Source organism: Vicugna pacos, chromosome 3, assembly GCF_048564905.1.
Source record: "Vicugna pacos chromosome 3, VicPac4, whole genome shotgun sequence".
Taxonomy (NCBI): domain Eukaryota; kingdom Metazoa; phylum Chordata; class Mammalia; order Artiodactyla; family Camelidae; genus Vicugna; species Vicugna pacos.
In genome coordinates this window covers 68223870-68244760 of record NC_132989.1, presented here as the reverse complement: position 1 = coordinate 68244760, position 20891 = coordinate 68223870, and the positions used below count along the sequence as shown (strand labels likewise).

At 39.0% G+C, this 20891-nt stretch overlaps 1 protein-coding gene across 1 annotated transcript in view; it reads right to left on the bottom strand.

The window, feature by feature from the left end:
- DMGDH (dimethylglycine dehydrogenase) overlaps nt 1-20891 on the bottom strand; it is a 56880-nt gene that overhangs the window by 15174 nt on the left and 20815 nt on the right. Inside the window, exons 8-14 of the mRNA XM_006197600.4 lie at nt 19213-19382; nt 18253-18406; nt 16421-16586; nt 15826-15956; nt 14343-14560; nt 10719-10876; nt 8386-8445 (exon numbers count right to left, since the gene is read on the bottom strand). Coding sequence (XP_006197662.2) covers nt 8386-8445; nt 10719-10876; nt 14343-14560; nt 15826-15956; nt 16421-16586; nt 18253-18406; nt 19213-19382 — 1057 coding nt within the window. The remainder of the gene's footprint in view (nt 1-8385; nt 8446-10718; nt 10877-14342; nt 14561-15825; nt 15957-16420; nt 16587-18252; nt 18407-19212; nt 19383-20891) is intronic.

Sequence of the window (20891 nt, the reverse complement as noted above, 5' to 3'; positions counted from 1 at the left end):
TCATGGACATATACACACTCATTGTCACATTTTTTTCTCTGTGATTTATCATAACATTTTGTGTATATTTCCCTGTGCTATACAGTGTAATCTTGTTTATCTATTCTACAATTTTGAAATCCCAGTCTATCCCTTCCCACCCTCTACCCCCCTGGTAACCACAAGTCTGTATTCTCTGTCCATGAGTCTTTAGATTCCACATATGAGCGATCTCAGATGGTATTTTTCTTTCTCTTTCTGGCTTACTTCACTTAGAATGACATTCTCTAGGAGCATCCATGTTGCTGCAAATGGCATTATGTTGTCGGTTTTTATGGCTGAGTAGTATTCCATTGTATAAATATACCACCTCTTCTTTATCCAGTCACCTGTTGATGGACATTTAGGCTGTTTCCATGTTTTGGCTATTGTAAATAGTGCTGCTATGAACATTGGGGTGCAGGTGTCATCCTGAAGTAGATTTCCTTCTGGATACAAGCCCAGGAGTGGGATTCCTGGGTCACATGGTAAGTCTATTCCTAGTCTTTTGAGGAATCTCCACACTGTTTTCCATAGTGGCTGCACCAAACTGCATTCCCACCAGCAGTGTAGGAGGGTTCCCCTTTCTCCACAGCCTCTCCAGCATTTGTCATTTGTGGATTTTTGAATGATGGCCATTGTGACTGGTGTGAGGTGATACCTCATTGTAGTTTTGATTTGCATTTCTCTGATAATTAGTGATATTGAACATTTTTTCATGTGCTTTTTGATCATTTGTATGTCTTCCTTGGAGAATTGCTTGTTTAGGTCTTCTGCCCATGTTTGGATTGGGTTGTTTATTTTTTTCTTATTGAGTCGTACGAGCTGCTTATGTATTTTGGAGATCAAGCCTTTGTCGGTTTCACTTGCAAAAATTTTCTCCCATTCCGTAGGTTTTCTTCTTGTTTTATTTCTGGTTTCCTTTGCTCTGCAGAAGCTTGTAAGTTTCATTAGGTCCCATTTGTTTATTCTTGCTTTTATTTCTTCTAGGAGAAAATTTTTGAAATGTATGTCAGATAATGTTTTGCCTATGTTTTCCTCTAGGAGGTTTATTGTATCTTGTCTTATGTTTAAGTCTTTAATCCATTTTGAGTTGATTTTTGTATATGGTGTAAGGGTGTGTTCTAGCTTCATTGTTTTACATGCTGCTGTCCAGTTTTCCCAACACCATTTGCTGAAGAGACTGTCTTTATTCCATTGTATATTCTTGCCTCCTTTGTCGAAGATTAGTTGACCAAAAGTTTGTGGGTTCATTTCTGGGCTCTCTATTCTGTTCCATTGGTCTATATGTCTGTTTTGGTACCAATACCATGCTGTCTTGATGACTGTAGCTCTATAGTATTGTCTGAAGTCTGGGAGAGTTATTCCTCCAGCCTCTTTCTTTCTCTTCAGTAATGCTTTAGCAATTCTAGGTCTTTGATGGTTCCATATAAATTTTATTATGATTTGTTCTAGTTCTGTGAAATATGTCCTGGGTAATTGGATAGGGATTGCATTAAATCTGTAGATTGCCTTGGGCAGTGTGACCATTTTAACAATATTGATTCTTCCAATCCAAGAGCATGGAATATCTTTCCATTTTTTAAAGTCTTCTTTAATTTCCTTCATCAATGGTTTATAGTTTTCTGTGTATAATTCTTTCGCCTCCTTGGTTAGATTTATTCCCGGATATTTTATTACTTTGGGTGCTATTTTAAAGGGGATTGTTTCTTTACTTTCTTTTTCTGTTGATTTATCATTAGTGTAAAGAAAGGCAACTGATTTTTGAACATTAATTTTGTAACCTGCTACCTTGCTGAATTCTTCGATCAGCTCTAGTAGCTTTTTTGTGGACCTTTTAGGGTTTTCTATATATAGTAACATGTCGGGGGGCATGTTGAGGTGTAGGGAAGGTTGGGAGGCAGGGATTGCCAAGGGGTGAAGGAAATGTTCACCATCTCTGTAGCTGTGATGGTTTCACAAGTATATACGTGCATTAAAACTTATCAAATGGTACACTTTAAATATATAATTTATTGCTAAGCTATTAAAATAATAAAAATAAAACAAAAGCAATCCAAAGAATTACTTCAATTCATTCCCAGCCCAGGGTTCCACAGACTTCCAGATTAGGAAGCAGTCAGCTAAATAGCACACTTAAGCTTTTAGGTGGAAAACAGAGTATTGTTTCATAACAGAAATTGGATATAAGAGGGATAATGATTCAATGACTGTTAGTTTAATACACTCTGACAGATGTTTCAGGAATGATAAACTAGATCTCAGCTGAGGTTTTACTTCCTTTTTTCTTTCTTTATCATTTAGCGATGGAAATGGATGAGAGAATAAGGGTGGCTTAATCTAAATGACACAATCATGTGGCTCACATAGATAACATGGCACCAGTGTCTTTGATCAGATGCCCCTGCTCTGCAAAGTGGTATTTCATAGAATATTAGATATGGGAGACAGCAGTCTCAGGTGGAAAATGATGTTAAATAGCTTTCCCAAGGCCACACAGCTACAATTTGGTGACATTTTTAAAAATTCAATTCCAAAAAAAAAAGACTTGGGGCAGAATACATTAACTGGTAGCCAATCCTCTGACCAGGCCACCAGTTTTTCTGATTTCCTGTTTATTCACAGGACCACATCAGGCATGAGATTTAAAAGAACTGAGACAGTGATTCTTAATCTTCATTGGATAATAAAAACAAGAACCCCCAGCCCCTACCCCAGTGTTGATCCAATTTCTTTGGGCAGGACAGTGTTCTCAAACTAGAGCATGACACAGAATCACCTGGGGAGCCTGTTAAAACAGATTGTGGGCCCCACCCGCCAGCGTTTGATTTTAGGAGTTGGAACAGTGCTCAATAACTTACATTTCTAACAAATCCTGAGGTCACATTGATGCTGCTGGTCTGTGAACCACACTTTGAGAACCACTGGAAGTAAGAAATTAGGTGATTTTTTTTTACTTTAAGTTCCCCAAGATAGTAACATTCAGCCAGTTGAAAATCATTGTTCTAAAAACAATCATTCTCAATCTTCTTTGGAATCACCTGGGGAATTAGAAAAAAATACTGCTGCCTGAGTCCCTACCCCAGAGCTGCTTTTTCTTTTTTTTTTTTTAATTGATCTGGGACGCAGCCCGAGCCTTGGGATTTTTTAAAGGATTGCATGATTTAAAAGAACCATACTTCAGATGATTCTAATGTGCAGCCAAGCCTGAGAGTTGCTGAAAATTTTCTGCTTCCTCAATTCTTATTAACATTTACCTAAAATTTCCCCAGAGCTGGGTACTTTTGCCATTATAACATATTAGAAATTCCTTTCTAACTTCTTGTCTGTGAACAGTGACTTGTTTCCACTTTGATGTTTTACTAATGCTAATACTTCATGAGTACTTGCATGTTGAAGGCCTGGTGGTGAGGGCTTTATCTATTTACCATTTGTTTGTTTTGCTTTGCTTCCTGAATGGTTATGCTTTAAATAATCTTTCCTCAAAGAGAGAGCTTGTAATTTCTAAAATCAACATTGTCTTCTAATTTGGGGTTAATATATATCACATTTTATTCTGTTTCTTGGGTTAGAAACCCAAGATGTGAGGGGAGGGAGTGGAGAGAGGGAGGGAGACAAGGGGTAGGGTGGATCTTATAGAAAAAAATTCTTCTGATTCTAACATTACACTTAGTATTTGATTCTCTATGGCTCTTTCCTGGGGTCTCTGGAAATTGATAGAGTAATTCCAAGAGGAAAATTCCATGAATACTTATGACTCCAACCAAAGACAGCTGATTTTCCTCTTCCTCTTGATTAATGCATTTCTTTCATTTCCAACTTAAAAAAAAACCCACTAATTTTTTCCCAAAAGTAACTTCCTTTGGAACAAATTATAATACTATTAAGAACAATGATGTGATTGCTTTCAGGTAAAGGGGCTTTAGCTGAAAGGACTTAAAAGGAACTATGCAGTTCTTTTTTTTTTTTTCCTGTATGTACTTATTTATTGAAGTACAGTCAGTTTACAATGTTGTGTCAGTTTCTGGTGTACAGCATAATGCTTCAGTCATACATGAAAATACATGTATTTGTTTTCATATTCTTCATCTTAAGTTACTACAAGATATTGAATATAGTTCCCTGTGCTATACAGTATGAACTTGTTGTTTATCTGTTTTATATATATTAGTCAGTATCTGCAAATCTCAAACTCCCAATTTATCTCCTCCCACCCCCTTTCCCCTTGGTAACCATAAGTTCATCTTCTACGTCTGTGACTCTGTTTCTGTTTGGTAAATAAGTTCATTTGTCTTTTTTTTTAGATTCCACGTATAAGTGATATCATATGGTATTTTTCTTTCTCTTTTCTGGCTTAACTTCACTTAGAAGGACAATCTCCAGGTCCATCCATGTTGCTGCAAATGGCATTATTTTATTCCTTTTCATGGCTGAGTAGTATTCCATTGTATAAATCTACCACAACTTCTTTATCCAGTCATCTGTCGATGGACATTTAGGTTGTTTCCATGTCTTGGCTATTGTAAACAGTGCTGCTATGAACATTGGAGTGCATGTATCTTTTTGAAGTAAGGTTCTTTCTGGATATATGCCTAGGAGTGGGACTGCTGGATCATATGGTAAGTCTATATTTAGTTTTTTGAGGAATCTCCATACTGTTTCCCATAATGGTTGCACCAAACTATATTCCTACCAGCAGCGTAGGAAGAGTCCCTTTTCTCTACAGCCTCTCCAGCATTTATCGTTTGTGGACTTTTGAATGATGGCCATTCTGACTGTTGTGAAGTGATACCTCATTGTAGATTTAATTTGCATTTCTCTGATAATTAGCAAAATTGAGCATTTATTCATGTGCCTGTTGGCCATTTGTATGTCTTCACTGGAGAATTGCTTATTTAGGTCTTCTGCCCACTTTTGGATTGGGTTGTTTGGTTTTTTTATTATTAAGTTGTATGAGCTGTTTACTGCAGTTCTTTCTACCTGTATCACAGGTGTGGTTAACGCCTCCTATCAGGGCCCTGTGCTCACTCTTCACAAGACGGCACTGATTTGTGCTGCTGTACAACACTTCTCGTGCAGAAGAGCATTTTCAGACTTAATGTGAAGAATGCATCCTACAGCTTTAGTTCCTCAAGTACTATTTGTTTCAAGTTTTGTGAGATCATGAAATTATTTGTTTCAAGTTTCAGGAGCCATATTTTTAACTTTTAGATCTGTGGCCTAGCCAAGTGTTTAATAAATGGTACTTAATAAATTTTGACTAAATGAATGTGTGCACATGTGTATTTGCTTCACATAAACCAACACCCACGGGGAGACCAAAGCTCAGACAACTCCAAGAGTTAAGGAAGACAAATGCCGCCTTTATAGTCCAAGATTTCATTTTTCTTTTTTCTGCTTTTCAATAAAAGCACAATTCACTCTAAAGAGGCCGGATGGTCCATCTCCTCACCTACCCATTTTCCTTTTTAAAATGGGCAGAGCACCTATTCTGATCCTACCACAAAACACAGAATTAAACAAACATGACTCTGGGAGGTGTTCATATATAAAATGCAGCCGTGCAAATTCTATGATACATTTTGCCAGAAAATTGCTGGGCAGCTTTTCAAGACCAATAAGCCCATTATGGGAAAGAAACTGGCTGAAAAAAGGGATAGGTGAGAAATCACTGCAGGGAGGTCAGAGTTCAACCTAGGCCAATACACATGACAGCACTTAGGTCCCCTCATCTCTCTGTGCTTCCTCAAATGAGGAGGTGGTACCAAGTGATCTCCTAGCTCTGACACCGCCTACATCTCTATACTTTTCTTCTTATGATGGCTTATGCAATCATTGTGGAAATGCTTAAGAGCCAAGAAAGGAAGTCTACATATTACATATTTGCTTTGAAGTATAAGAAAAGAAAGAACTGATTTTAAACAATTGTAAAATGCCAGGCTTTGGGGATTTTGTTTTGTTTTGATGGGTATTAAATATATTCTTCTGTAGTAGCTGCTGCTCCGGTTTTCATGTAACAATTTTCCAAAGCAATTTGGACTTGCATTATATTATTCTTTAAAATGTTGTCTGAAGCCAGGCTGGATAACATTTTTGTTTTTAGGCATAGGATTCAAATTATCAAGTGATACAGTTTAGTTTATAATATTAATAAGTTTTTCAGGAACCTGTTTCACATTATAGACTGCTTTGAAACCAAGACAAAGTTATTGTGGAACCACCAAATAGGTTCTAAACAAAGCTGATCCAGCTTATTCACCTGTCTTGGAAATTATTCAGCATTGCTATGGTTAGGTTGAGGCCCACCAACCACCTGAGTCAAGTTAATTGAAAAAGACTGGCTCAATCGAGTCCAGGTCCTCGTGCTACATGGATCTTCCCCCAGTGAAAGCGTTAGGTATAAACTTTATGACACCAGAATGAGAACCAACAACTCAGAAACCATAAAAACAGCATAAATCAAAATCACTATCTATTAAACAACTAGCTTAGCTCCGAGCTGAGCTTTGGTTATTGAAATAATTTAAAAGAACTAATAATAGCCAATCCACACCACACCTGTTTGTAATCATGGAGAATTTTAACAAGTCATTTTTCAATACAAAGAGATAGTTTGTTTATGCCTTATTCCTCAACAATAACACCCAAACACTGAAGCAAAACAATCAGTTATCTATTTGCCAACTGATGACCAACAACAGAACTTTAGTGTTTTCAGGAGTCGGGCCATTTTTATCCTTATTTTACACAGCTAAGCCAAGGCTTCTGTCATCAGAAGGCGCAATCTGCTGCTAGGGTCTGCCCGAACTCCAGGCACCTGCTTTCTCTGGTCTGGAGGCAGATGGTACATCGTAAAACTGAAAGTCATGGGGAAAATGTACAGGAAGATATTCCCTTTAAAACCCTTTAGGAGGTAATTTCCCTAAAATCAAATACTATAAATAAACATGTTTATGTTAATATCTTAGCTTAGAACTTGGGAACTGATTCAGGGGCATTAAAAAAGTTTCCTTAGCCTGATTCATATTCATGTGTCCACATATTTCCATAGAATGGGAAGACAGCCTTTCTGTTAGCTCACTGGCACCTAAGGCAGGATCTCCTGAACAGCAGCAGCTGTGGAACTTACCCTTCGGTATTACCTCTAGCTGTGCCTTGACTAAGCTCTCATGGAAACTGACACCACAGAGGTCTGAATTAGCTCAGGCTGCTGTAGCACAGACTGGGTGGCTTAAACAACAGGAATTTACTTCTCACAGTTCTGGAGGCCGGTTGAGTCCAAGATCACAGTGCTGGTCAGTCTGGTTCCCCTGTGAGTCGCCTCTTCTTGGCCTGCAGATGGCTTCCTTCTTACTACATCCTCACGTGGCGGACAGAGAGCAAGCTCTGGACTCTCTTCCTCTCCTGGCAGGAACACTAATCCCAACATGAGGGCCCCACTGCATGATCTCATCTAAACCTAATTACCTCCCAAAGGCCCCGCCTCCAACTAGCCTCGAGTTAGGGCTTCGGCATATGAATTTTGGAGGGACACAAACACTGAGTCCATAACAATGGGATAACCTCACTTATATTGTAGGGTTTGTACAGATGAGCTAGGCTGTAATAAACTGGCCTCATATTATGCTTTTCCACAATGATTATTAAGGGCGGTGCTTCTCAAACTTTAGGCGCATCAGAATCCCTGAAGCTTGTTAAAACACGGATTTTTTGGCCTGACGCCCAGGGATTCTGATTTAATAGGCCTGTGCTGGGACCTGAAAACTTTCATTTCTAACAAGCTCCCAGGTGATGCTGCTGTTCTCTGTCTGAGGACAACTGATACAGGGGTTCCCTTCGGAATGTTAATATCAGTTATGATTCTGTGGGTCTGTATTGGCTTCTCAGTAATACCTATTTTATGCTGAACACAACTGAAATGTGTCAGTTGCTTATACACAGATGTTGCAGTTACATACAAAGATGCTCAGTAAGCAGGTGGACAGATCTGCTGAGGCAAGGCTGCCTCGTGCTGTGAGCACCCAGGGAGTCAATTAACTCAGAGTGTCTCATTGGCTAGTGTGCAACTTCACTAGTCACCAGGATTTACAAGAATGTCTGCTATCTTACTACTAATTTTTACCCTAAAATTTAGATGTAGTCTTTAAAGTTGCTGGATTCTGCTATCTTCTGTCTACAAGCACGTTGCAATTGTTTAAACTAGTATCAAACTTTGACGAAGCTTAATAGGAAGCACTTGAGCAATGCTGACTATGTTCAACTCATTTGTCCTATCATCACACTTGGTTAAATTTTAAAGCATGGCTCTGTCATGAAACAGCATAATTTTAAGATTTACTTCAAGTACTCTTTGAAATGTAAACATACCTTATTTAGCTTTACGAAATATTCCAGTCCAGCTTCCAAGGGATTTGTATCACAGTTCATCTAAAAGGGAAACAGGCATTTTAAATCTTAGATGAGTGCAAATCGTTTCACTAACATCACTTTTATATATCATTTTTTTTTAGGGAAGAAAACACTTTTTTATTTTGAATATAGGTTCTAAAAGAAGAAAATTGTGAACTGGTCTCTACAGTAAATTTTTAAATCTAAAAATCAAATGGAGCCTTTCAGCAAATACTGTTATTTGAATAGAAAATTAGAAACTAAACTTCACAGTTGGTTTCCCGAGGCCTTTTTAGTATAATCGACATCTGAGGGATACCGCAACATGCTTCTTTCCAGAAACAAGATTTTTCTCATGCTCTTATGTAAGAATTTTACACTAATAGGTTGTGAAAAGTTATTAACTAATTTACGTGTCTTACAATTTGCTAGGAATCAGGAAAAGTCGAGGAGAAATCAGATGATAGGCAAATGCCTTCTACAGAGTTCAGAAGAGGGAAAAGGGGGAAAAAAAGAGGTTGAATCTCAATTTTTTCAAATTGGTTGAGTTATTACAATATACTTCAAGGTAAGCTAAAGCCACTATTTGCGATTAGACCTGAAGTTAATGGTTTTTGTTTGTTCGTTTATTTTTGTTGTCATTTGTCTCTTTTGCTCCAAGAGAACTGGCCTAAATCCCATGAAAAGTAGCCAACTTAAAGAAAAGGATACCACCACCCTCATATACCTAGATGAGTAATACGAACTTGCTTTACATGATATGAAATTTGGCCTCCTATTTCCTAATCAATTTGAGCAACTCTGAAATTATTTTTTACCTAAAATTATTTTATTATTTTTCAAAGTAATTTTAAAATTATTGCTCAAAGTTTTAGAATTCCAGGGGGAAAAATTTTAAGTCCAGAAGATGGATTGCTGTAGTAACACTAGAGGGCGTGCTGGCACTGCTGGAAAATCGGAGGGACCGGAGACGGAGAAGGCTATTCAGCAGAGGGCTCTCAGGAAAAAGGCAGAAGATGAAAGGCAGGAGGGTGGAGAAATGCCTGACTCCCAGGGGCGGCTTCTGCTGCTTCCTTCCTTGCAGAGTGTAGAGACAGAGCTATCCTCTAATTCTCTCCCTGCAGCAGCCTCCTCTATGGCCCCCATTGTAGGCTGAAAATCGCCTAACAGAGCATCTCTTCTGCAAAACAAGAACTTGCCCCAGGGCTCTTGTTCTTTCAGTGGCTCTGAAGGCTGCCATCTCCACCTCAAAGCCCACTTGCTTCTGCCCCTGGTCTAAATGTCCAAGGGGCCCTGCCTGTGCTTTCCAAACCACTTTGCCCCCAAATTAAATCATTCTATTATGTCCTAAACACGTTGCAGACTTTAATCTTTACGATAACTCTGTAGGATAAAGATTGCCTTTATCTAGAGAAGTAAACAGCGGCTTTGGAGGGTTAAGGCTATATAGTTACTATGTGGTAGAGGATAAATTCAAACCTAAGAGACCCCACTCTGAAGTACATCCTTTACCATTGTCCCTTATCCCACCTCTCAGCCCTAAAACCTCAATGTCTTCCAAGGAAACAGCCAGCCAATCTGAAACAATTAAGGGGTCTAAAAATAGCTGGCCATATTGCAGATAAAATAGGAGAACAGAGTTTGAACCCCAGTTGGGCCACTGCTGTGTAATCTAGACATAGTTGTTCATTGTTTCTTAGGGTGAGTGTGTGTCCAACAGGGATTGTGTTTGGAACTCTCAATCTCCTGCCTAAGAACCACCAATAATACCTTCTTCAGGGAGAGTTGAGGAGGTAAATTAAGTCATGCCTATGAAAATGGTGTGTAACTGCACAAAGAGAAACCTTTAGATTCCATTATTAATGGTGGGAGGTTCTGCCAACCAACACACCCCAGACTACCAACCCTGCCCCTCAGGAAGACACCTTTTGTAGTTCTTCCCCCAAAAAGTGCATGATAAGGAAATGAGGATGTGCAATGTGACAGAGGAGAAGGAAGGATTTGAAAGGTGGTCCTCAAATCCCATGGGGTAGGCAGGCTCCTTGGGGACAGCCACAACTCTGCACACAAAGACAGATGTCCAGGGCTCTGCCAAGCAGGAGAAATTAAGGCAGAGTAAACATTATGTCATAATTCCATAGAACTTGCAACTGGGAAATTCAGGAGAAAAATCTCTTTCCCTAATTAAATAAAATTATAATACACACTTTTCCTTATAGCCAGAGCCAATGTTAACACAGTTAAAACTTGCATTATATAAAAGTCAGATACAATACACATAAAATTTTAATGAAGACGTTCGCATTTCAAACCTCTGACCCCCAGGCTCGGAAAGCTTTCTCCAGTCTTAAGGCATTCATGGCATATGTTCCAAAATTGTCAATTCCCTCCTCCTGGCCTGCATTCATGACGACATCATAAAGTGCTGCAGAGTCTTCTCGTCTGTGGTACAGCTCCCAACCCAGCTCACCTGAAGTACAGCCACAAGTGCCACACCAGAGTTAGAGTGATGATCGTAGGTCTAACAAGCATTAGCTACAACACATCAATAAATGGAGAGATTCCATTTATGCAATATAGGCATTTGTTGAGTTTTAAAAAGACCAGTCCACAGAAACATTGCAGCAAAACCCCACTGCAAAGAAGCTTGCCATACCACAGATGCGTTTGTGCCCAATCCTGTCCCCCATGCGGAGAGCAGCATCTAGGACACCTCATGACACAGAAAGACTGCAATGCGGGAGTTAATCTTGCCCTCTGACCTCAGCTTCATAATGTTAAGTGAAGAATTTATCAAGATAAGGGTTCAAGGTTTAGACACCTCAACTCCCAACTCCTTTCCCCCAAATCACAAGGCTTAAAAACATAGGCAATTGATGACGATTAATCAAATGGTCTTCATTGTAGGACAGCCATAGTCTCTAATGCCCCCCATTCCCTGCTCCTTCCCCACTTGATCATTTCATTCAGCATTAGAGCTGTGGGCAAAAAAAGAGGAAAATGAAGCCCAGCCCAAACAGTCTGCTTCTTTTTTATTCTGTTTATGTTCTATTCTGGTCACCATTTACCAAGCTTGGGTGGAAGAAGGATGGGGAAAAGGGACAGTGGAAGCCCAGGGAAGAGCTGTGGCCTTTATACTGTGCATTCACCTGGTTCCCCCGTGTTGAGGGCTGATGGTGAGGTGTTTTCCCAGGACACCATCAGAACATGGGCAACATGTAACTGAGTGACTGCCTGGGCACGAAGCACTCCTACTGTGATGGGACAAGGCGTCTAGAGGAAGTTAGAAGTAGCACCAGTGGGGAACTGAAGACCATTCATTCATCCCTGTTTCCATACCTACTGTATGCAAGGCTAGGTGCATATGAAGACTTCCCTAAAGCACTTAGAGTCAGAAAGATGGATAATGGTAATGTTTTTTTTTAACATTTTTTATTGACATAATCATTTTACCATGTTGTGTCAAATTCCAGTGTTCAGCACAATTTTTCAATCATTCATGGACATATACACACTCATTGTCACATTTTTTTCTCTGTGATTTATCATAACATTTTGTGTATATTTCCCTGTGCTATACAGTGTAATCTTGTTTATCTATTCTACAATTTTGAAATCCCAGTCTATCCCTTCCCACCCTCTACCCCCCTGGTAACCACAAGTCTATATTCTCTGTCCATGAGTCTTTAGATTCCACATATGAGCGATCTCATATGGTATTTTTCTTTCTCTTTCTAGCTTACTTCACTTAGAATGACATTCTCTAGGAGCATCCATGTTGCTGCAAATGGCGTTATGTTGTCGGTTTTTATGGCTGAGTAGTATTCCATTGTATAAATATACCACCTCTTCTTTATCCAGTCACCTGTTGATGGACATTTAGGCTGTTTCCATTTGGCTGTTTTGGCTATTGTAAATAGTGCTGCTATGAACATTGGGGTGCAGGTGTCATCCTGAAGTAGATTTCCTTCTGGATACAAGCCCAGGAGTGGGATTCCTGGGTCACATGGTAAGTCTATTCCTAGTCTTTTGAGGAATCTCCACACTGTTTTCCATAGTGGCTGCACCAAACTGCATTCCCACCAGCAGTGTAGGAGGGTTCCCCTTTCTCCACAGCCTCTCCAGCATTTGTCATTTGTGGATTTTTGAATGATGGCCATTGTGACTGGTGTGAGGTGATACCTCATTGTAGTTTTGATTTGCATTTCTCTGATAATTAGTGATATTGAACATTTTTTCATGTGCTTTTTGATCATTTGTATGTCTTCCTTGGAGAATTGCTTGTTTAGGTCTTCTGCCCATGTTTGGATTGGGTTGTTTATTTTTTTCTTATTGAGTCGTACGAGCTGCTTATGTATTTTGGAGATCAAGCCTTTGTCGGTTTCACTTGCAAAAATTTTCTCCCATTCCGTAGGTTTTCTTCTTGTTTTATTTCTGGTTTCCTTTGCTCTGCAGAAGCTTGTAAGTTTCATTAGGTCCCATTTGTTTATTCTTGCTTTTATTTCTTCTAGGAGAAAATTTTTGAAATGTATGTCAGATAATGTTTTGCCTATGTTTTCCTCTAGGAGGTTTATTGTATCTTGTCTTATGTTTAAGTCTTTAATCCATTTTGAGTTGATTTTTGTATATGGTGTAAGGGTGTGTTCTAGCTTCATTGTTTTACATGCTGCTGTCCAGTTTTCCCAACACCATTTGCTGAAGAGACTGTCTTTATTCCATTGTATATTCTTGCCTCCTTTGTCGAAGATGAGTTGACCAAAAGTTTGTGGGTTCATTTCTGGGCTCTCTATTCTGTTCCATTGGTCCATATGTCTGTTTTGGTACCAATACCATGCTGTCTTGATGACTGTAGCTCTATAGTATTGTCTGAAGTCTGGGAGAGTTATTCCTCCAGCCTCTTTCTTTCTCTTCAGTAATGCTTTAGCAATTCTAGGTCTTTGATGGTTCCATATAAATTTTATTATGATTTGTTCTAGTTCTGTGAAATATGTCCTGGGTAATTGGATAGGGATTGCATTAAATCTGTAGATTGCCTTGGGCAGTGTGACCATTTTAACAATATTGATTCTTCCAATCCAAGAGCATGGAATATCTTTCCATTTTTTAAAGTCTTCTTTAATGCAACTGATTTTTGAACATTAATTTTGTAACCTGCTACCTTGCTGAATTCTTCAATCAGCTCTAGTAGCTTTTGTGTGGACCTTTTAGGGTTTTCTATATATAGTAACATGTCATCAGCATATAATGACACTTTTACCTCTTCTTTTCCAATTTGGATCTCTTTTATTTCTTTCTCTTGCCTGATTGCTGTGGCTAGGACTTCCAGGACTATGTTGAATAGGAGTGGTGATAGTGGGCATCCTTGTCTTGTCCCAGATTTTAGTGGGAAGCTTTTGAGTTTTTCACCGTTGAGAACTATGCTGGCTGTAGGTTTGTCATATATAGCTTTTATTATGTTGAGATATGTTCCCTCTATACCCACTTTGGCGAGAGTTTTTATCATAAATGGGTGTTGAGGATAATGGTAATGTTTTAAGTGCAGTGCCTGACACATTCAAGATGATCCTCCATGGGAGACTCTATGGGAGGCCATTTTGAATGTTCCCAGATGGAATCAGCTGGCCTGCATATTCTGTCAGCCCTTCCGACTATCCCAACAGCCATCCTCTTCCCACTTTCCTGGCTACCTTTCTAAATGTAGGCAGCTAGCTATGGGACTGGAACAACAACCAGAAATCTGTGGAACGACTCCCTCAGACTAGAAGTGAATAAACAGGATTGCCATCAGAGTTGGGCATGGGAAATCTTCCTCCAAAGTTACACTGATGAAAGTGGTGTGTGTGTGTGTGTGTGTGTGTGTGTGTGTGTGAGCACGCATTTGTAGTAGTTTCTTTTAAATTTTAGAGACTTACTGTAGGTTGTTTTCCAATTCTTACCAGTGTAAGATATCCTTATAGCAGTGACAGGAATGTTGGAAAACTTTAAAGACTTGGTTTGAAGAAACTTGAAAGCATCATCACTAAGATCTTCAGAGGTAAGTTTCTGAAGGACCTTTCTTGCATGTGGCCCCGCGACTCCAAGGACGCCAAACTCATCAGTTACGTTTTTAATTTCAACATCATATCTACCTCTGACTGCCTCTTCTTCAATCCATCTGCATTTGAGATTCATAAACATTGTGTTAAATCTTGCTTGAATAATGCATGTTGGTTACAGATTATTTCTCTGAAGATAAGCTCTGCGTCTAGAATTACCAGAAGGTCCCTAGAGTGTCATTTCATATAATCACCTAATTTTTAAAGTTGAGGAAACTGAGTCCCAGAGATGTTAAATGATTCTCTTTAAACCACTCTCTTGTAAATTTGTGGGTAATTTTTCACAGTATAGAAGGAGCCTTCAATTTAAAGAGCTCTGCCATCCAGTTCTTTTAAATAGTGACAGCCCTATTGCATTTAAACTAATGATTCAATCTTGCAAATGGGATTTAAACCCAGATTTTCTCTAATACCTGTACACAGGAGGCACACTTGTGCTGCTAAAGGTTAACAATGTGCCTGCCACCAGACACACACTTGCTCTGACAATCACAAAGGAAAGACAAAAACTCTAAAGACTAGTTTCAATTTCTAAGCCTTGGTGAGTTATGGGAACCCAGTTGTAGGGTCTGTTTATAATTTATTGAGCAGACCCTGGAACTACACAAGACTATCATAAAATGATCATCTGGATTTACACAAAGCTAAGCTACAAAGATGGTTCCCAACACATCTTGGGTTGGATGATATAATTTGCATCATTTTACAACTGGTATGAGAATCTGTCAGAGTAAGATGTTCATAAAACAGTATTCCAAATGTTCTTGGAATACTAAAGACTACACATTTGAGAGTAGACTAAAGATTCATGTGAAGGATCGATTTGGCAGGTCAAACATTTAGACGCAGCTGTGGACTACAGAGCACGAAGCATGAAAAAGGAAGGAGGTAACCTGGCAGGGGAGTACAGTTCACTGATGGGGACTGAATGTGGGCATCAGAATCAAAAAGACTGGCTTGAGCAAGTTACTTTAACCCAAACTTCAGTTTCTTCATCTGAAAATAGGACAAACATATACCTTGCCCGTTAAGGGACTTAACTGAGATAATATGTAGAAAGAGTTCTGACATATTGGTGATGCTACTAAATGGGAGTTAATATTATTTAGAACCAATAAACCCTACGGATGGACTATCCATTGGAGGGAAATAGGACAGGGGCCCTCACTTCAAATAATCTCCTATAAAAGATATTAAATGTATTTAAAAAAAAGAGGTTTAAGAATTAAAGTTGTACTTTCAATTACCGGTAAAAGAAAATCTTAGCGCAAGATTGAGCCAATATATAATTCATAGAACATTTTCTAACCAGTCGTACACTTACCTAAGATCATGAAGTTCTGATCCAGAACCAGTTATTAGTAGAAACTCCCCAGGAGATTGGTGAGAAACAGTCAGCTCAGCGTACACCCGGCCTTTCGGTGTTAACATGTGACTTATATTTGTAAAACCCACCTACACAAAAGAATTTTAAATTATCTCAGGATGAAATAGATATCTTACGTATCCTTTTAACACCACATGAAAATAAAAATGTGGGTGTTAACAATGAGAAACAGCTGAATCTTCTGTCTTTCAATTATGTGAAATATCTATAAACCTAAACCCAAGATTAATTTAGAAATTTTCAGTTTCAATGATCATGATAATTACTTGTCATAGTAATTACACTTCAGCCAATTTTGCAGTTCCTATGGATACAATTAAGCAAAGTCATGAGGTCCATAGATGATAATTCATTCAACAAAAATTTAAATTTGAAAATTAGCTAGAATACCCCTGGTCAGTTGAAGAGTTCTGATGTTCATACAGAAATCATTACATGGACTGAAATAACACATTGGTTTTTTTGAAAATGAGGGGATAGAGAATTAGGCAGGCCAGAATCCTGGACCTTGTACCCCTATAAGGTTATTTACCTTGGGAATGACATTTGCAAAGAGATGGTCCAACAATTTGATGGAGTCTTGGCCTTTGATGTTAAACTTGCCAAACGGTGACAGGTCAATCACCCCTACTCTTTGCATAACCTGTTTATACTCAGAGCCTACAGGCTCAAACCAGTTTGTGCGACGAAAACTTGGCCTAAAATACAATGTTTGTCATAAAACAACAGTCATTCATTTTCAGAAAATTACAGAATCAGGATATTTTAATAAGGCCTATACATCTAGAAAATCTCATTTGGGGGAAAAATGCAACCTGTTCTGCAAATCACACATATATTGGAATCTGATTTTTTTAAGTTATTACCGATTCGCTGACTCACTTCATAGTGAATGAAGTAGTACTTAATTAGACAGTAAGATAGGACACATGGGCTCTCAGATCTGGAAAAGAGCCTAGAAGTCAACCAGTCCTGTTACACATATTATAATCACCTAGGGGAGCATTTTAAAAATACTAATTTGGGGGTCCTAATTGAATCAGAATATGGGGGCAGGGGAGGTAGAGCTACCTTGTCTGGTGCTTCTCAAACATTTATGCAAATACAACATCACTCACACTTGTTAAGGTGCAGATTCTGATGCAGCAGGTCTGGGGTGGGGCCCTAGGTTCTGCACCCTAACACTCCCAGGTTACATGGTCATGCTGTTGGTCCACACCTGGACTAAGCAAAGATCTGGTCCAACATCTTCACTTTTTGGAGAAAAGGCACAAAGTGACTTCTAAGACCTTTCTATTAGTTAATGACGGAGTTGGGCCTGGAACAAAGGTTTCCTGACTCATCATGCAGGGTCCTTTCTACTCCACAGGGCGGACTTTTAATGTGGTATTTTAACTTCAGAGCAGGATGCTAAGTCTGCAAAATGAGTTTTCAGTGGTTTAATTATTAAAATAGTAAAAGAAACAGGGTAGGTCCAAACAGCACAAGCTGAAGAACAGACCTCGCATTTATCTGGGTCATTTAGGAAAAACCAAACTAGCATTTTGCCCCCAGGTAATCTCCACTGGCTGCCTACAGAGTCCACATTCATTAATCAACAACTGGGCCTCTACCACACTTTGGACCATTCAGATCTGGTCTGAAAGTAGGCAGCAAAACCTTTTAAACAAAATGACACGTTTCTAAAAAGGTAACATAATTTCTAGGTTTGCTATTTGTTTTCCCTAGGTTTGTGGATTCTCATGAGAAAAAATATATGATCACTATTAATCCCAAGTACAACAATGACATGTAATCCGAGTACAACAATGGTAACAATTTTAGGGGAATTCAAAGAATTGTTTTAGTGACATGTTTTATGTTTTATGCTAATTTTCCTGTAATTTATCAGCAGTGCATATAATTTGCATGATTCAGTGCACATACACTAGAAAGCAGTTGCTTTCAGATATCCCTTGACAAATAGAAAATCCATATTTCCACACTGCTTCCATACCATGTGATTCGACCAGGCATCCTAAACCAGGACAAACCTTCAGGAGCCACCTGAAGCCATGTGGGGATTTGGAGAGGGTGGGGAAGGTTCCTCTGAGCAACTGGAAAATGCCAAGCAGAGGCTTCACCTGGGCTGGCTGTAGGACTCTTGAGGCCACATGGGTCCTGGATGCGGGCCAGTGTCATGTGGGATAAACTAATGCCTCCACTACCAGAAAAGAATTTTTGTGGGAAAAGGCTCAGTGGTCTTTGGAATAGGGTGGAGTGATGGGATGGGAGGGGGACATGACACTTCTCTGGTGTCCTTCCATTCTACCCCCAAATTTCATTTGGCTGTCAGGCCACAGGCAGGTTAAGTCACTTACTTACCTGTACCCAGTGTCCTGGCCTGGTTTATAGAACCAGTGTGGCTGCTCCCAGCCTGCATGGAAGCCCATGGAACACTTAGACTCCAGGGTTTTATAAAGCCCACTGACTCGCTGAGTTGGTCTCCCGGCAAACCGTTCTTCTTTAGGGTAACCAACTGAAAAGGAAAACCGATCCTCTAAATAGTGTATAACCCAAACTAAAATACTTTGAAGGGATTCAGAAAATGGAAAACACAGTACTTAAAGTCCAGAAGCATATATATGTGCATGTATGCATATATACATATATACATACACATATATATGGACATTAAAAAAACAAAAGTTGTATTATCATACTAAATGAAGTAAGTCAAAGACAAATACCATATGATAGTATGTATATGTGGAACCTAAAATATGACACAAAAGAACTTATTTACAGAACAGAAACGCTCACAGACATAGAAAACAAACTTATGGTTACCAGTGAGCAAAGCTGGGGTAGGGATAAATTGGGAATTTGGTATTTGTACACACTAACTACTAGAGAGAAAACAGATAAACAACAAGGTCCTAATGCATAGCACAGGGAACTATATGCAATATCTTTTAATAACCTATAGTGAAAAAGAATATATGTATGTATAACTGAATCACTATGCTGTACACCAGAAACTAACACATTGTAAATCAACCATACTTCAAAAGAAAAACTAAAAAAAACAAAAAACAAAAAACAAAACTGTCATTTATATTGATCATCAAAGGGTGAAGTAAAAATAGATTTAAAAGTTAAAATCACTGATGCATTCCTCTTATTAGATACAAACATTCACATAGATTTCTTGTTGTGTCTTAGTGGCACATGCTTTTTAGAATCCCTAACCACCCCTCCACAATGCTCAGAATAAAAAGCATCTTGAGTCAGAGACGCTGTAAGTCAATTTTGAAATTTAACAATAGTAAATTTGCACTTTACCAATATTGTTGAATCCATATGACTCTCTTGCTTTGGCCTCGGTGTACTGAGTTGTTGTCCATTTGCCATAACGATTGGGATCCAGTTCTATCAGATCAAAAGGAGGTTCTCCGTGCAGGATCCAGTCACTGAGATATTTCCCTACCCCACCAGCATGGATTATGCCATATCTTTCAAATACAGAAATAAATACCCTGTTACTAACACATGTTGTTTTCCAATAATGAAACGTGTCCAAATACTTTATAAGGCCTCAGAGTTGGAGTGTTCTGTGCTATTCAGAACACATAGTCAATATAATCTTTATACTATCATTTTTTTCCTCAAAAAAAAAATTAGGTGTCTAAATGTGCCTGACTTGATAGTTAGTTTCCAGTTTCAAGAGCAAAATAGCCTGAGTCTTAGCCAGTAAGGATGCTTACTTTAGGAAATTGGAGGAAAGGAAGCAAACAGGCAGATGTGGTTGGTACCTCATCAGCCCTCTTGAGCTATGATTATCCTGACTAATAGGAACCTTGCAGGAGAAATATGTACACTGTAGAGCGGTATGCCCATCTCTTAGTCTCTGTTTATTTCAGGTCCCCTTAGTGATGGCCTCTGTGCAGGGATCTTGGGCCGTCATCCTAGAAGCATTCGGACAAAGCAGCATCACCTACAGACTTGATGGGAAGAGTGGGCTTGTTTTCTATTTCCACATGAAGATGCTATAAAACCAAGAGCATGACTGGCGAAGACTTTAACGTCAGATGGGGGGATCACAGCTTGACATTGCCCACGAGCAGTTCTATCCTCTCACTCTTGTCTGATGAAAGACTCCACTGTGAGTTCATCTGCAGGTTAAGTCAAGAGAAGCTTCTGAGGAAATGGATGAGCAGAGAATCATGGGGAGATGACCAAGAAAAGGAGCCACACAAGTGGACCTCAAAATGCAAGAAATTCCAGTATCCCAGAAAACAGTTACTTAGCCAGAATCACATGCTCTTCTAAGAGCATAGGAGGACTTTAGCAAAGACTGAAAATGTTAACTAACTTTTCCCACAACAAGATACCAGTTTTGCCCTTTTATAAAAACGAATGTCTATATTTGTTATAAGGATATTGCTCAAGCAGAGTAAAAAGGCAGCAATTTATACGTCTCTGGATAGTTTTAAAAAGATACATGGCTCATCTAAATTACCCAAAAACTATCTCATTAAGTTTCAAGAAACCAAAAAAAAAATATATATATATATGAGCTATATGCTTAAAATGTTTACCCATTTAACCAGTCCCCATGTATGATATCCAACAGTTGCCATTTTTGAGAGCTAGAGATCCTGTTTACAAGACTTGAAACTATATAAAGTTCCACTGAATTTGAGGGCTTACCATTTACTAGACATTGTTTCCGCCTAACATGTACCAGCTGATTTACACTTTAGCAACTCTGTTGCAGCAATGAGAAAACCAACCTGCACACAGGGGTTAAAAAAGGTTACACAGCCATAAAGTGCAGATTCAGGATACAGAGTCAGTCATCTGACTCCCGGGTACACTCCCTGTTATTGGACTTTATTTTCTCTTCAATAATTCTCAATCTTTTTCCAGCCAAGACACACATAACAGAGAGAATCCACATCCTTGGCAGACTCCTTGGGCATAGCCAGGGTTGTGCTTCGGTTTCTTGTGGCTCACTGCTA